Source organism: Carassius auratus, chromosome 2, assembly GCF_003368295.1.
Source record: "Carassius auratus strain Wakin chromosome 2, ASM336829v1, whole genome shotgun sequence".
In the NCBI taxonomy this organism is placed as follows: Eukaryota; Metazoa; Chordata; class Actinopteri; order Cypriniformes; family Cyprinidae; genus Carassius; species Carassius auratus.
In genome coordinates, this window is record NC_039244.1 from 2,834,547 (window position 1) to 2,850,900 (window position 16,354).

At 35.9% G+C, this 16,354-nt stretch overlaps 1 protein-coding gene across 1 annotated transcript; it reads right to left on the reverse strand.

Annotated features, from left to right (window-relative positions):
* Nucleotides 1–625: 625 nt before the first annotated feature.
* On the reverse strand, nucleotides 626–14,232 carry LOC113112510 (protein ABHD8-like). Its single transcript, XM_026278160.1, has 5 exons — nucleotides 13,739–14,232; nucleotides 6,228–6,992; nucleotides 4,784–4,954; nucleotides 4,469–4,685; nucleotides 626–3,603 (listed from the first exon to the last, which is right to left on the reverse strand). The coding sequence occupies exons 2-5, from the start codon at nucleotides 6,977–6,979 to the stop codon at nucleotides 3,349–3,351; spliced, it is 1,395 nt and encodes a 464-aa protein (XP_026133945.1). The 5' UTR covers nucleotides 6,980–6,992; nucleotides 13,739–14,232; the 3' UTR covers nucleotides 626–3,348.
* Nucleotides 14,233–16,354: the final 2,122 nt, after the last annotated feature.

The following is a 16,354-nucleotide window of genomic DNA, read 5'->3' on the forward strand; positions in this document are numbered from 1 at the left end:
GGAAAAAAACAGAAGACGGCAAGTGTTACATTTTTTTAATCCCATTTTATATAGATTTCATTACATTTTATATGCACATATTTTCAGGCAGTGCACATACAGTACTTTCCCATAGATATATGTAACACACACATTTGACACAAACTGAACCACAGTGTTCACAATGTACTGACATCAGTACTCGACCAGAGGAAGAGGAGTCCATCATCATCTCCATCAGTCTTTAGTGTCATCTGTAGATAATATTCATCTCCTCCAAACCCACTTCACTCACACGCTCCAAAAATATTAGTCTGTTTGTCTCCTTTTCACTCCCTTTGGCAGTTTATTTTAACAGTACTGGCCAGTATTGTTTGTTTATTGTATTTCATTATATTGTTTCTTCACTTCCAGACACTCGGACTACTACTTCCACAGAAAAGCATTAATGCTCCTGTCTGTGAATTAGAAACAAGGAATGTCAAACGTCAAAACACACCTAGAATGTTACGCAACCGTTACATTGTAAACTCAACATGGGAGGTTGCCAGGGGGTGTTGCTATGTGATGCTAGTTTTTTTAGAATGTTGCTACATCGTTGCTAGGTGTTGGTTACACACTGGCCTAACAGTCTGAGTCTGTTGTATTTTTTTTTTTTTTTTTTTTGGGCCAATCTTAAATGGGGATGCTCAGCCATCCTTTCCTCCAATCAAATGTCAGAGAAATTATTTATATCGCTTTGATAAAGCTGTATATGAGCAAAATGCAAGTGTGAGTCAAGTGTGCTGTATTATCCAGAAGGTTTAAGCATTACATTTTTTTCGGTCAAAAACAGATTGGTTTTTGTTTTCTAATTCACAGGAGCGGCTGCAATACAATTCATATCATGTGTGAAATGATCTAACTCCATTTGCGTTGCATTACAATGAAACTGCAAATGCAAGTAGCATTTAAATATTTCTGGGTTTGGTGCAACTTAAACTGTTTTTGTAAAAACAAAGGAACAACGCATGTACAGTAATGCACTTTCAGTGGAAGTCTGCACTGGGAGAAATGCTAAAATATACGCCGTTTTGAACATATAGTCACAAGATTTAAATATCATACATGTTAATAAGAGAATAGTCTTATTAGAATGTTTGTCTTATTCTGACCATGCATTATCCAGTATCACTCCACAGGCTTGGATTGTACAGTAAGTGCATCACTGTAAATGCATTTTAGTGTGTGTTTACAAACTGAGGGATGAAACTAAACGACAGCAGGCAACGGATGCCACCCACAGGGCTTCAGAAGAATTATAGAGGCGTTCAGCTGTAATCACTGTAATCCACGCCACAATTTTTCCTTTATATATCTTAAATTCTTCTATCAATCACATCGCGTGCATGTAAAATAACTGAGCTGATAATAAGGTCTACATTTCTTCAACAGATCAAAAAAAGTGTACATGTTCTTCCAGAAGAACGTGTGTTATGCTATTAGAGGTTGAATCAGTGTGTTGCATTGTTGTAATGTTGTTGTTGTTGTTGTTAAATGGGAATTTAGTTACACTAGTTTTATTTGTTTTTGAAAAGTCACCAAGGCTGCATTTATTTGATTGAAAATACAGTAAATACAATAATGAGGTGAATAATTATTACATTTCAAACTGTGACTGGATCTTAAAATTGCCGTGTTGCAAAGCTTTCTTTACTCCAGTCTTCAGTGTCACATGCTCCTTCAGAAATCTTTCTAATATGCTGATTTGCAAACATTTCTGATTATTATCAATGCTGAACACAGTAGCTGTTGAGTAGCGTTTGCAATGGAAATCTTTTGTAATATTACAAATATATTTACTGTCAATTTCGATCAATTGAATGCATCCTTGTTGAATACAAGTAGTAATTTTTCTTTAAAAATAAAAACGTACTGACTCCAATCTTTTGGACGGTAATGTTCATGAAAGCCTTTCATTGTCATGTTATTAATTATTAGTTTAAAAACAACTACAGTGTGGAGTCAGCATTCTTCAAATGATCAGTGGGATTTTATGTTACATAATTTAAATTTGATATATTATGATGTTTGACTGCTTTCATTGCATAAAGGTGAGGAGCCTGCAGAGATCTCATGATGTCTATGTGATGATGGAGGGTTAGACGGACCAGACCTCCACGTTAATCCATTTATCCTTAGACTACTTGTTGTCATTCTAACCAATCGGATGCATGCCGAAGCTGCATGTTATTCTTTGCATAAACTGATGGTCTGTCCTATTGAGCATAATTGCTCACTAGATATTCACAATATCATTTAAATATTAAATTCCAACTTTAAAGCAATCCGCTCTGTATGAATGCATCCTGATATTATAGCTTATATCCTGTTTTTCCTCAGCACCGTGTCATGTTGTTGCAGGTGGCATCATCCCTCTCTCTCTCTCTCTCTCTCTCTCTCTCTCGCGCGCGCACCATGTATTTGCTCTAATGCCCGACTTTCTAGTTGCTAGGAGACAAGTGCATGAAATTTCCCCTTGTGACAGTCATTGTTTACCCTTGTCCTGTTTTACCCTTGTCCTGAACCGACATCTGTGGTTTTGTTTTTAAACTCACACGATTAGTTTCAAGTAAAATGCGTGTGTTCGCTTACGGTACGTTATCTTTTTAAGATGTTTTGACAGGATTGAGTACCTCACACATCTGTTTTCATTCGCTCTTGCACTCCAAGCAGTGGATTTGATTGATGAGGGAAGACGGTAAAATGTGTTAGTACGAGAAAGACGTCACGTGAACACAGATTTTGTAGAAAACGTTCTTTAAAGTCAGCATGAACACAACCCTGTTATTTTCCAATCACATTACGCACGATTATTTTATTATGCTCATTATTTTAAAGTAACAGCTGTTTTTCGTAATTGTACTTTTACGTCTTGTAATGACCAGTACTGTATGTCATATTATGGAAGTAAAATAGGTTTCATGTTGACTTTAAACTCTCTCTTGTTTTGTTTTTTTATCATTAACTTCAGAAATGTCTTCTCTTTCCCGAACTTCAGTCTTGTCTGGAATCAAGTCACACTTGATTTTCATCCTCTGTACGAACATCCAGTCTTTAGACAGCACAAGAAGGAACGTTATTGGCCAAAGGTAGCATAGAGAAACAAAGGCGTCGTGACGTCATAAACCACCATTATTGGTTTAAAACCATCTTCTGCTTTTCCCTCATCACTAGAGAGTCTCTTCGAACCCGTGAATCTCTCTTACCCCCTTCTGGACACCCGCTTAGGCCTTCTGACCAAAAACCAGCTCTCAGCCAAAGTGAGGGTTGGACAGCCTGCCATCAACAGCCTTCTGATGGGTTCACCCCGAAAACCTCAATCACAGGTTACTTGTTAAGGGGCTTGTTGACCTTGAGCGTCGCTGTGCTGCTGAAGCTGTTGGCAACGGCGAGCGTCTGGATGGGAGGGGCCTCGTCGGCTGAGGTCTGGCTGGCTGTTACCATGGTAACCGTATCCTTTTTGGCGCTGTCAGGTTCCCAGAGGAAGAACTCGTGCAGGAGCGTGTTGACCGTCTCGGGACACTCCATCATCACCATGTGACTGCCTTCCTCGATCACTTTCAGGAATGCAAACAAGAGGATCTGAAAAGAAGACGATTTACATTTACAAAAAAAAATATATATATAATATATGCATTTATATAATAAAGTATAATGAAAAGCTGTTCTGCTTGAAATGTCATAACATTTTCTGGTGGAACTTTTTTTTTATTATTATTGTGGGAGCATTTTAATGTAATTTTAATGTAACCTATGCTTCAGACATTTTAAAAATATAAAAAACATATTAAAAATATATTTATACAATACATGAACATATAAAATGTATTTCTAAATACTTATGTAAATATTGTAATGTAAATAATATTTAAAGTTGAAAAAAGTTTTTTTTTTTTATTCTTATTGATGGTGAATCTCGTTAGGTTATCATTATTGAAGTGTTTTTTTTATTGTATTGCAATTAAAAAATTGCATTTGCAATACAATTCTATTTTGATAATTTATTCATATTTATTAAATCATATTTTAGTCAGTATTTAAGTATTTCTTGCTTGTATGAAAGTCCTAAACTAGTACTAAAATGTATTGGAAAAATGTTATTAAAGTTATTGAAAAAATGTTCTACATTTTATAGCAATAAAGCCCTAAAGCATATCGCAAAAATGTCCCAAAATTGATCTTAAAAAGTCCTAAAATGACTTGAAGAAATGTCCTAAAATTTATAGCAAATGTTTTAAAATGTACTGCATAAAAGGTCCTGAAATTTACTGCAAAATAAGTCCTAAAATTTATCACAAGAAACTCCTATAATTTATTTCAAGACCTCCTAAAAAGTTACATTTTGATTTCTTTCCAGAGTACATTTACTAAACTAGTAAATTGTGACGCAGCCAGAGAAGGCTCTGTACTTATACAAGAAATGAAGTTTTATTGGAAGTGCTCAAACCTCTGCCATCCGCTGGTCCTCATCAATCGGCACAAACTTGTCGTGCATGCCGTGCACCAGCAGTATAGGGACGGTCAGCTCGGCGTGGTAAACCTCATCCCCCTCAGGCCAGTACTGACCGCTCATCATCGCTCGCAGGACGAACGGAGACACATTAAAAGCGTTTCCCTCTTTCAGAAGCTGCTTCTCTTTAGCTCTCTGCCTGGCGAAACCAGCTCTGAGCGGAAAACAGAAGAAGAGACTTGTTATTACCATGCTGCAGGTTGTGCTCAGACGACTCTTGTTTCTGCAGTTGTTGTTGTGTTGCGCTCTTACTTGAGGAAGCTCCAGGCCAGACAGGGAGACAGACAGTGCAGGACGCAGGAGGGAAGCTGGAAGATGGAGCACAGGCTGGGCTCCAGCGCCGTGGGGCCGCCTCCGTTGATCATCACCACCTTATGCACCTGCTCCGGATACTCGTGTGCCAGGAACGTACAGAACGACACCCTGCCAGGAGGAGAAATAAAGTAATTATACAATTACAGTAGCAGTCACGGTTTGGCAAGCTTGACTAAATCAGTATTATTTTAGTATTTTTATATAATGTTGTTTTTTATATTTTTAATATTTTCAGTTTTGCAAGTTTTAGACATTTTGTCACTTTTATTCGTTTTTCTTTATATATTTCAATAGAATTTTGTTAATTTGTAACTAATTTTAGTACATATTTAATTCCAGTTAGTCTCATTTCTAATTTGTTTTTCATAAAAATAATTATTTTATATTAATGAAAGCAATTATTAATCCTTTTAGTTTTAGCAATATTTATAGACAATTATAGTATTTATTAATTTTCCCCCCATTTTTTCAGTTCTCATATTTTATTAAATTTGTATAATTTTTATTAGTTTTTATAAAAAAAAAAAATTAAATGCAATACTATACAACATAATTTATTCAGCTTTATTTCTATTAACAAAAAGCAATAATAACTTGCGATTTAGTTTAATTTAACTATAACAACTCTCTAATAGACTAAATTAATTTCCCATGATCTAAAACCTTTTAAAGTTGAAGGTTTCTGCTTGTGCTTTGGAATATATATATATATATATATATATATATGCGCATTTAGCAGATGCTTTCATCCAAAGCGACTTACAGATCATTTAGGCTATCAATTTTTATCTATCTATCTATAGAAAGGTCACAAAGTCAGCATTTATTTATTTAAAAATACTAAAATATTTCTAAAGCATTTCTGAAGAACATGTGACACTCTGAAGACTGGAGTAATGATGCTGAAAATACAGCTGTGCATCACAGAAATAAATTATATTTTACAATATATTCACATAGAAAATTGTTATTTTAAATTGTAATAATATTGCACAATTTTATTGTTTTTACTGTATTTTTGAGCAAACAAATTCAGTTGAAAGCTTCTTTCACGACTTTAAAAAAAAACTTGCATTTTTTAAATTTTTTATAGAAGTGGATGAGCTGGAGCGGATAGTGAAGTAAAGAGCATGTTCAATATATTTAAAAAAAAAACATCTTAGGATGCACCTCATGAAGCATGTTGATGAATGTATAGAGCGATTAGATCTGGAATATTATCCAAGAAGTAGCTCATATATGTATATATATAATTATTTTTAATTGCAACATATTTGTCATTTCTCATCATTTTACTGTTATTTTAGTAGATTAAAATGAATTCTCAGAAATGTCTGTCCATGCTTTTGACAGATACTGTGTAATGCAAAAAAGTGTTTACCCGTAGGAGTGACCGATGAGGATGTTTCGTTTTCTGGCGTATCTCTTAAATATGGCGCGCAGGTCCTCGGCGAGGGCGTAGAAGGTGTACGCCGCTGCTATCTGCGGGGCCGTGCTGCCGCCGTGACCCGCCAAATCCGGGGCGATGACCTCGTAACCCAGCCGTGAAAAGAAATCCAGCTGACTCCCCCAGATGTGCAGCGAGCCGGCCACGCCGTGGATGAAGAAGAGCGCCACGTCCGAATGCGTCCCCTTACAGCTGCTGATGCTGCGCTCGGTGTCGATCAGCACGGTGCGCTTGGGTCTCCTCCGCCGGCGTCTGGGAGGAGGAGCCGGCTTCTGCTGGTCTGAGGTGGGAAGCGGCGGAGCGGGTCTGGAATCAGGGGACGAGGGTGCAGTGGTGTAATCGGACAGCTCCACCTCCACTGTGCTGCACTGCTCCACGTCTCCGTTCTGACACTGCAGGATCTCGGCGTGGAGGACGTCTCCCAGGTTCTCGATCACCAGCTGGCCGTTGCGGTACACTGTGATCTTGCGCTTGCAGTGGACGCTGCTGCCCGCTTCTGGTTGAGATTCTGTCGTAGCAGACCGTTCAGGGAGGATGTGGCGAACGCGCAGCACACGGCCCGGTTTCACCTCCACGAACTCGAATCCGTCAGCCGGCTTGCCGTCGGATGATTTGACCGGAAGCACAACACTGGTCGTCTTTCCCATCAGACAGCAGAAGATGCTCTCGGTGATGCTGGTCAACATGCTTCTGCTTTACCTGAGGACAGACAACAACACACAGTCTGCTAACTCTGAACCTTATCTTTTAAAATAAAAACAATTTCCTCAGAGATGCATGAAATCAAAATTGAGGCTTTTTACATTTAAGTTCCTCGGCCAGAATTATGAAAATCTTAGGAAAATAGTTTTTTTTTTTTTGTAAGTGTAATTCTTGATAAAATTCTTTGAGTTTTTTTTTCTGTGAATAAAATTGCTTATTATAAACACGTTAATTGATTTTCTTTTGTCTTGTTTTTCTAGTACAAATATCGAAACATTCTTCAATTAATACGCATTTATTTGAAAAGGAAAATTACATAAGATATTAAATCCAGTCTTCTGAGCAATTTATTAAAATTAGGTGAGTTTCTGTTTAAAACATGAAAACTATCTGCTGGTAGGGTAAGAAAAATGATCTTGTTTCCCTTTTAATTTAGTAATTAAGTTTTATTTTTCTAACCCCATTTGAAGATTATTTTTGTTTTCTGGTTTTAAGCAAAAACTAATTTAGCTTTGATATATTTGTACTGTTTAACAAGTCAAAAACTACTGAGTAAGAATAAATTTTTGGAGTGAAGCTACTGTTCATTACATCCAACAATATAATCATATCCTGTAAAACCAAAATAATAGTATACCAAAATGTTAATAATATCTGATGTTGTAATGCTTAATATTTAAAAACGAATTAAATTCTTTAAACTTTTTACTTTTTGGAATGAAGTATCAGTTGTTATTATGTTTGTCATCATAATCTTTAATCAAAATTTAATGTATATATTTTTTTAAATAACTGTAATGACATTTTGGCTAAAGTCATTGCATATTATTCTACAAATATTTTCATAGAAGTCCTTGTTTACGAATCATTTGTTCAGTTGCTCCCCATTAATCAATGCATCTATGTAATTTTTCTCACTGAATTTTTTTGTTTTACTCCCATTTTCTCTTCAAAACTGAAGTGACCGTTCACCAATCACAGCTCAATCCATTACCACAGATGTTCTCTGTTAAAGTTTTGCATTTAGTCTAGGATCAAGAGGAAACCAGCCCATGCATTTCTGCAGCTGAGTAACTTTCACCCAGTTTCAGTCTTCCTGACATCATTTTAGCGCCTGTTGCACTAATGCGGTGTAATTTCATTACAGTGGATATATTGTCAAACCCACTCTGGTCTTTGTGTGGAGCTGCACAACAGAAGCGCTGCATTGCTGTTCCTGCGAGCGACGGTGTGACAGCTGCTTTCACAAAGACACCAGGAAAAATACACACTACACTGCAGAGAAAGATCCAGAGAGACACTGGACGCTTTTTCCAAATGATCTCAGCTATTCACATTCAGTTTTTAACATTTACTCACCCTCAGGCCATCCAAGATGTAGATGAGTTTGTTTCTTCATCAGATTTGGAGAAATGTAGCATTCAATCACAATGGATGCTATGCAGTGAATGGGTGCCGTCAGAATGAGAGTCCAAACAGCTGATAAAAACATCACAATAATCCACAGCACTCCAGTTGAGAAGCCAAAAACTGCGTGTTTTTAAGAAACAAATGCATCAAGACATAACCATCACTTCTGGCGACAAAAATACGAGTCCATAATTATGCTTCCTCCAGTGAAAAAGTCCATCACCTGTTGCTGTCTCACATCAAAATCTACCCACATATTAGTTTTTGCTTGTAAACAGTACTTGATATGTGCTGATTTCTCTCTAGATTCGGATGTGATGACTTTTTTTTAATAGAAAAAGCTATTTGCATTACTTGTGGATTATTGTGATGTATTTATCAGCTGTTTGGACTCTCATTCTGACGGCACCCATTCACTGCAGAGCATCCATTGTGATTGAATGCTACATTTCTCCTAATCTATTTCTAGGATGAAACAAACTCAATCTACATCTCAGATGATCTGAGGTTGAAGACATTCCCAGCAAATTAAATTTACATTTTCAGGTGAACTATTACTTAAAGAGAGTCCATTCTGATTAAATACATTTCTCCAGGAGTGTAAGCCACTATGAAAGTAAGTATTTAAGAACATCTTAAAATGCACCCACACTCATCCATGCAAATAACCGCAGTAAACGCAGGCTCATGTGAGAATAGAGTGTGGTGCATGTTGCTTGGATCTTGCCAACGGCATCCTAGTAGAGGAAATGATTCACATTGTGACCTAGACAAGGATCTAAAAATAGCCCGGGTTCTTCCAGTGTGCTTCCCTTGTGTACTAATGGAGAAAACGACCCCTATAGAACGTGACTACAGGGATATTTGCACATGAATGAATATAAATGCATCTGTATAGCTGTGATTGTTTCTTAGTAGTAAATGATGTTCTTGAATTAGGTTACTGCTAGTGAATATTTACAGTGGCTGATTTCTGCGCCGGCTAGATTAGAGATATTAAAACAGACAGCAGCTCAGGATGTGTAGGATGCATCCTGGATAAATGTCCTACATCGACTGATCTGAATTATTACATGATTTCCATGCACCATGACCAGAAACACACAGTCGCTGACAACTGTCAATCAGAAATGCATAGATTTTGTTACATTTCACAAATAATTAGAAAGAAACAGAAATTAAGACATTGAATTAGGCTTACAATTTAGAAGTAGAAAGAAAAAAGTCAAAAGTCCTTCAATAATCTTTAAAATATAATTTTTTTTGTACAGCGTAGAAATGTTGGTTACAATTTGGTATAGGAAACATTTCTCACTAGTAACTAGTTGCTCATTAGCATTATTATTATTATTAATACATTGGCTGTTTATTAGTACTTATAAAGCACATATTCTGCATGACAATATTCTATATCCCTAATCTAACCCCATACATAAACTACCTCTCTAACTGTTAATAAGAAGAAAATTAGGAGTTTATTGAGGTTATAGTTAATGGTTTGTTAATAGCAAGAATTGGACTTTAACATAAAGTGTGACCAAAATGCCATATCGCAATATAATTCATATGTAAATGTCAACAATATGTCAATGTAAGCATAATATATAAACATGCAAATGCTCATGCATAGAAAGATGAATTATTCTCTAGTGTAAAAACATTTTCTTTTATATCGCAATATAGTATGTAAATGTTGAAATGAGTAATATCTAAACAATTGCGATATAATTTAATATGCAAATGTAAACACTATGCAGATTTAAACAATAATGAAATATGTATATAAATATATTTGTAGGTCTTTTTTTGTAGTAAATAAAGATTATTGGAGTGTGTTGTGTGAAGTTTTTCTTCTTCCATTTTATGTTTAATTCAAGAATGTTACTTTGAAATTTACTAACACCATTTCTTTCCCCCCAGTCGTCTTTCAGTAGATGGTTGTTATCTGAGGTGTGCAGTTTCACTGAATAAACTCAAAATCCCTGCATGTTTTTTAGTGGTGCTTGCTAATATATTCACAGTCCTCTACTCTACGCTCTGTCTAGCTCTTCTGAAACGTTCTGAGACGCCAGCAAACACATACTCCTCCTCTTCTGTCCTTACCGGCCCTTCAGATTCATCTTGAGGGGCGTTACATTATTCAGACTGAATGAGAGAAGGTTTTTAGCGGTCATGAATTATTAATCAAACGTATGAGCTTCTTGATGTAAAAATTATTTGAACCACTTAGCCGGAAAAGTGCTATTTCTAGTCATTGAGGTCATATACAGTGATCTCGAAATGTATTTGGATGTTAAAATATCAGTACATCATTGTCACATAGGTACATAACTAAATGGTCGCCGTGATTTTGCCAAATAAGACATATTTCTGGATCAACATCTTTTGATCAACATTATTGTCCAAAAATATAAACCTAACCCTATAATCTGTTCCTAAAATCAGAGGGAAATGATGGCCGATTAACAAGAGTGTAGAAGCACCTAACCCTGATTTTAAGCATAAAACAGACATTTCTTGAAAAGTTATATCTCAATTCGGATTGGTTGATTGGGATGTTGATCCAGGAACATGTTGTACTTGGTGAAATCACACTCACCATAACAAAATATCAAAGCAAGTGTTATTTATTTGAACTTGAGGAGAACTGACCTCATACTGTATGTCCCCTTAAAATCTCCAAAACACTTGATTAAAAGATTTTGAAACTTAAAATAAGTTAGTGTAGAGAAGCAGCATTTGAGATGATACAGACGCTTGCTTTGATATTCCGTATCTAATGCAATGATATTCTGGCATTTGTGAGTGTCCAAAGGTTGTTTAGGGTCATATTCAGATTTACAGTACTTTTGTCAAACTCAGAAATGTGATTTTAAAGTCTCGCAAATGTAAAGACCTTCCTGGGTTCTCTAGGAATTGCTTTTTTTGCAGGAGCAATACTTTTGCATTGGCATCTGCAGCGGTGAAAGTGTCGACTTCAGCACCTTCATGAAAATCAATGATTCTGCCATAGTACATCTCTAGTATTATGCAGTGATGTTAGAGCTCATTATTTTGTCTGAGAACTACGGTAAAACACGGGCACACGATTCATTTTTCAATCACGGATCCTCATTTGATTGTTTATTCATGATTGACTAGAAAATCTGAAAACTGATAGTTAGGTTGGTTTTGAGGGTTATCAGTGGACTCCAGTCATCTCAAAATGGCCAAATATGATCTAATCAGTCAGCATGGCAGTAAAATAATGTTTCATCTTGATTTCTCAGTCCTCAGTTGTACAAAAGCTTTGTATGAGGAACAGACAGAAGGACAATGCCGTAAAAGACGAGGAGGAGAAGCTACAGAAGAAGTACAAGCGTTTTGAGGGTGAGCTGATCAAAATCTTTTTTATATTTGGTTAAACAATTTCCTCAAACTCTAAGGAGGCTAGAAACAAATCAGCGAAGGTTTGAAATCCGATGCAACAGTGAGTGATTTCAGACGGGGAGGAGAACATCGATGCTGCCAATTAGCTAATGATTCTCCTGCATCAGCTGCTGTTTACCACATCACCACAGGAACGCTAATTAGATGAAACACAGTGAAAGAACGATGGATGGAGAGAGGAAAGGTCCTAAGGTCGATTGCATTGTGCTACACTGTACTAATTTTGAATGATGCAGCAGCAATAAAAAAAAGCATTGAAATTATTTACCCAAAAATTACAATTTAAAACTCAACCTCAGGACGCTCAAGAGTTCGTTTCTTCATCAGATTTGGAGAAATGTAGCATTGCATCACTTGCTCAGCAATGGATGCTCTACAGTGAATGGGTGCCGTCAGAACGAGAGTCCAAACAGCTGATAAAAGCATCACAATAATCCACACCATTCCTGGTGAAAAAGTTGTTTTTATTAAGAAACTGATCCATTATTAAGATAATTTTCTTCTACTTGCTTTTGCCTTAAATCCATGATCCATAATAATTTAAAAGCGTCTGCTAAATGAATAAATGTAAATGTAAACTTCCTCCAGTGAAAAAAAATCCATCTCCTGTTGTCTCTCGCATCAAAATCCACACACATATTTGTTTAAAGCTGTTTTGGACTGTTTTCACTTGTAAACGGTTCTTGATCTTTTAGCTGGTTGCAACAGGTTTGATGTTAAATCGTAGATGGATTTGTTTCTTACAAGAACGCAGCTTTGGTCTTCTCCAGACATTAACTGATGGACTGGAGTGGTATGGATTACTTGTGGATTATTGTGATGTTTTTATCAACTGTTTGGACTCTCATTCTGACGGCACCCATGCACTGCCGAGCATCCATTGGTGAACAAGTGATGTGATGCTACATTTCTCAAAATCTGATGAAGAAACAAACTCATCTACATATTGAATCATCTAAGGCTGAGTAAATTTTCAGCAAATTTATATTTCTGTGTGGACTGTACCTTTAAAGCAAAATACATAACTCCGAATCAGGGTTTTATTAACAAACAGCACACTGATTAACTGTACCTTTTTATAATATATTAATTTATTTAAAAAAAATAATAATCAAAGAAGTGGTTTGCATTTTTACCAGAAACTCTTTTTGTGTTGATCGAGTTGTTCAGTCCCCATTTGAACCATTATTTATTTGTTTTTATTTTATTTATTTTTTCGCTATTCCTATAATGTCAGTTTTCACATACACTATGAACACACTGCATATCACTGGGAATAAAATCTTATTGATTGATCATCCTAGTCTTGCTATTGTATATTTTATATAAAAAAAAAAATTCTATTCATACATGAAATCCAAAGCAAACTCTTGCACGCATTGCCCTACATTTACAGAGTGGGAGTGTGTTGTGATGTGTCATCATTTAGTCTGCAATGCAGAATTGGAGTGTGTAGGCAGACTGCTGTACAGTACATTGCTTAGTAACCTACATTATTAGGTACAATATGTACAGTCCCATCCAACCCCACATGGGTTTCTCTGAGCTGTCATAGATGCATGCTTAAAATCCAAGTCATTCAAATATGGATGCATGGTGTTTTAATACATGATGCACTGCAATGCATCACTGCAACAACGATGCCACATTAAGCCTCATGCAATCACCGTTAATATTGTCTTTTTGCATCCCATAGGGCAAGCTGCCATGGTTTGATCATGTCGAACAATGTAACACTTCTGAACACATCAATGGCATTGATTGATTGGTTGCTGCGCAATGCACGTAGCAGAGATGCAGGTTTGCAAAACACACTGCATACTGCATCAAAAACACACCTAGCTAGTATGCAACCTTACAATCTGCGTATGAATATTAATATGATTTTGAAATATGATTCTTACCTGGATCGATGCTTGTAAGACGAATTAAGCTTAGTAAATGATGCACAGATATTTGATAGATGATTTATGATCTTAAAAACAATCAAAGCAATTACACTGCCTCTGATCTGTCAATTCAACCCCCGTTTATAGTATTTAATCGGATTCTGCAGAGCAGGCGAAAGGTGTTTGGCATCCTCATTCTAATCTAGATGTACGCATTTTGAAATCAAATGAAAGCGAACGCATGCAGGTGCACAGAGATCAAATGATGCATCTTAATAAAAGCGATCCGATGCATCCAGAGTTGAGTGGCGGAGAGAGACAGAAGAGGGCGGCTCTCAGCATCCTCACGGCGGGGTAATTATCCAGCTCAGTGCTCTTGTTTTCTCCTGTAGCCGGGAACCAGGTCTTGGTTCGTGTTCTGTTTGACTGACAGGAGATGTAACGAACTGCAGGGCTTCCTTCAGTCTGTTCTGACCAATGCAATGTCTCCCAGTGCTGTTGCTAAGCCCGGATGAGAGAGAGAGCAAACGGGTACCAGTTTCTACCTCAGAGTCAGATATCACGTATAAATATATGCCATGTATAAATTACCTTTTAAATTTTTTTTATTATTGTTTTTTTTTTTTTTTTTGCATTTGTTAGTAAATTAAACTGTAAGCAAATATTTATTACTTTATTATGTTGGTCCATTATACAGTATTAATGACAGTACTAAATGTTTTGTTAATCTTACTTCTATAGATCGTAGCGCAAAGTCCTCGAACAGTTGCCTTGGTTACCATGTCAGGCGAAATATGAAAATAATAATTTTATGAATCTAGGAGTCTAATCTAATCAACAGGTGTCTTCATCCTTCATCTTCATCACCAAGTGTCCCACTGACGAACAGAGAGACGGAGCTTAGACCCAAAGTACTGTTGCACTGTATGGCATTTAATAACACAAACATGCATTCGTGTATTTACATGCTTTATGATCTGTAAATCGCAAAGCCATTATGAAAAAAGTCAATGCAATGGAAGTCAATGGCTACCATCAACTGTTTGTTTATCAAAATTCTTTAAAATATCTGCTTTTGTGTTCAACAGACGGAAACAACTTGAGGGTGATTAAATCATGATTAAATCATGACAGATTTGGGTGAAATATCCCTTTAAAGCTGCAGTTGGTAACTTTTGACGCTCTAGTGGTTAATAAACAGAACTGCTTGCGTCTTGCGGAAGAACATCGTAGCCGGAACTACTTCTCTCTGTTTATGTCTATGAAGAATCACAAAGGTACTGGGTTACTCCGCCGCGGTACCCCCGAAGCAATCTAAAATAGTCCGAATATAAACACTTATTATAGGTGTACCCTAGTGATTCAGGACAAGCTAAAAACACGGTTTGGAAAATGGATTCATGGTGTACTCGCTTATTATATACATTTTTCTGAACACAAACAAAGTTACGGACCGCAGCTCTGATTGGTTGTTTCTCACCGGGAGCGATGTATTTCTGCAAATGGCAATAGGACACTGGGAGGAGCCAGAGGAACTTGATTTTTTTCACAAATCATCTGTCTCATATTCTACTTTCAGGACATAATGACAGGTTTAACAAATATGTAAAAAAAAATATATATATTTTTTTTTAAAAAAAGTCACCTACTGCAGCTTTTTTTTTTACTGACATAGTACTTATTCAAAAACTTGCCATAATACAGTATCTTACGTTTTGTAAGTAGTATGTAAAGGTTGCAAATAAAACATGTACAACTGAAAAATATTCTCATGCTTTGTGAATGATGGTCTGTGTTCCTTCATGGGTTTGTAGCATGAATCTGATGAATCTGAAGAAAGCTATTAAAACCTTTATATTAATGGATTTGTTAACCCATTATATGTGTTTTCCATTACACAGAAAACTGATCCAACCTACAGTAAATACATTTCTATTATTTCACTATAAAAGTGAAACTGAAAACTGCACATCAGTCCTAAAAGGTTTCACAGTCCCTCTGCAAATGAGCACATTTGTCATTTAAGGCATTTCAAAGTGTTTCAGTTTCTTCTGAGGAAGAGCTGTTGATTATTTGATGATACTGAAATTCTGCAAAGCCCAACTTATTTATATCCACAATAACTGTAGTTTGTATAAAACAGGTTTTACAGTAGAACTTGTACATTTCGAGGATTGAAGTTGTAGGGATTCATTATTACCAGCAGGTGGCACTAAAACGTAGTCAAATGTTTTTAGTGTTTCAAGTATTTAGTATACAGTAGTGTTTAAGTATATGTTGTATCTTAATATTTAGGTTTAGGGTTCATTTTATTTTACATATGTTTAATTTGTTTGGTTAAAATTTAAATTAAAAAAATGTAAATATATCTTAAATTACTTTTCAACTAAAATAAAAACAATCTAAATTATGAAATAAATTAGATACATTTTCAATTTAACAAAACAGTACATGTTTAAGTAAGAAATGCCTATAGATGCATGTACCTTTATGTTTAAGTGTTGTTAATGTAATTACTTGTTTTTATTTACCTTTTTTTTGTTTTGTTTTTTTGCATTTTATTGATTGAATGACTGATTGATTGTAAGTAAAGTCATGAGTCCTATATTTCCAGAACATCATTTTCATCAA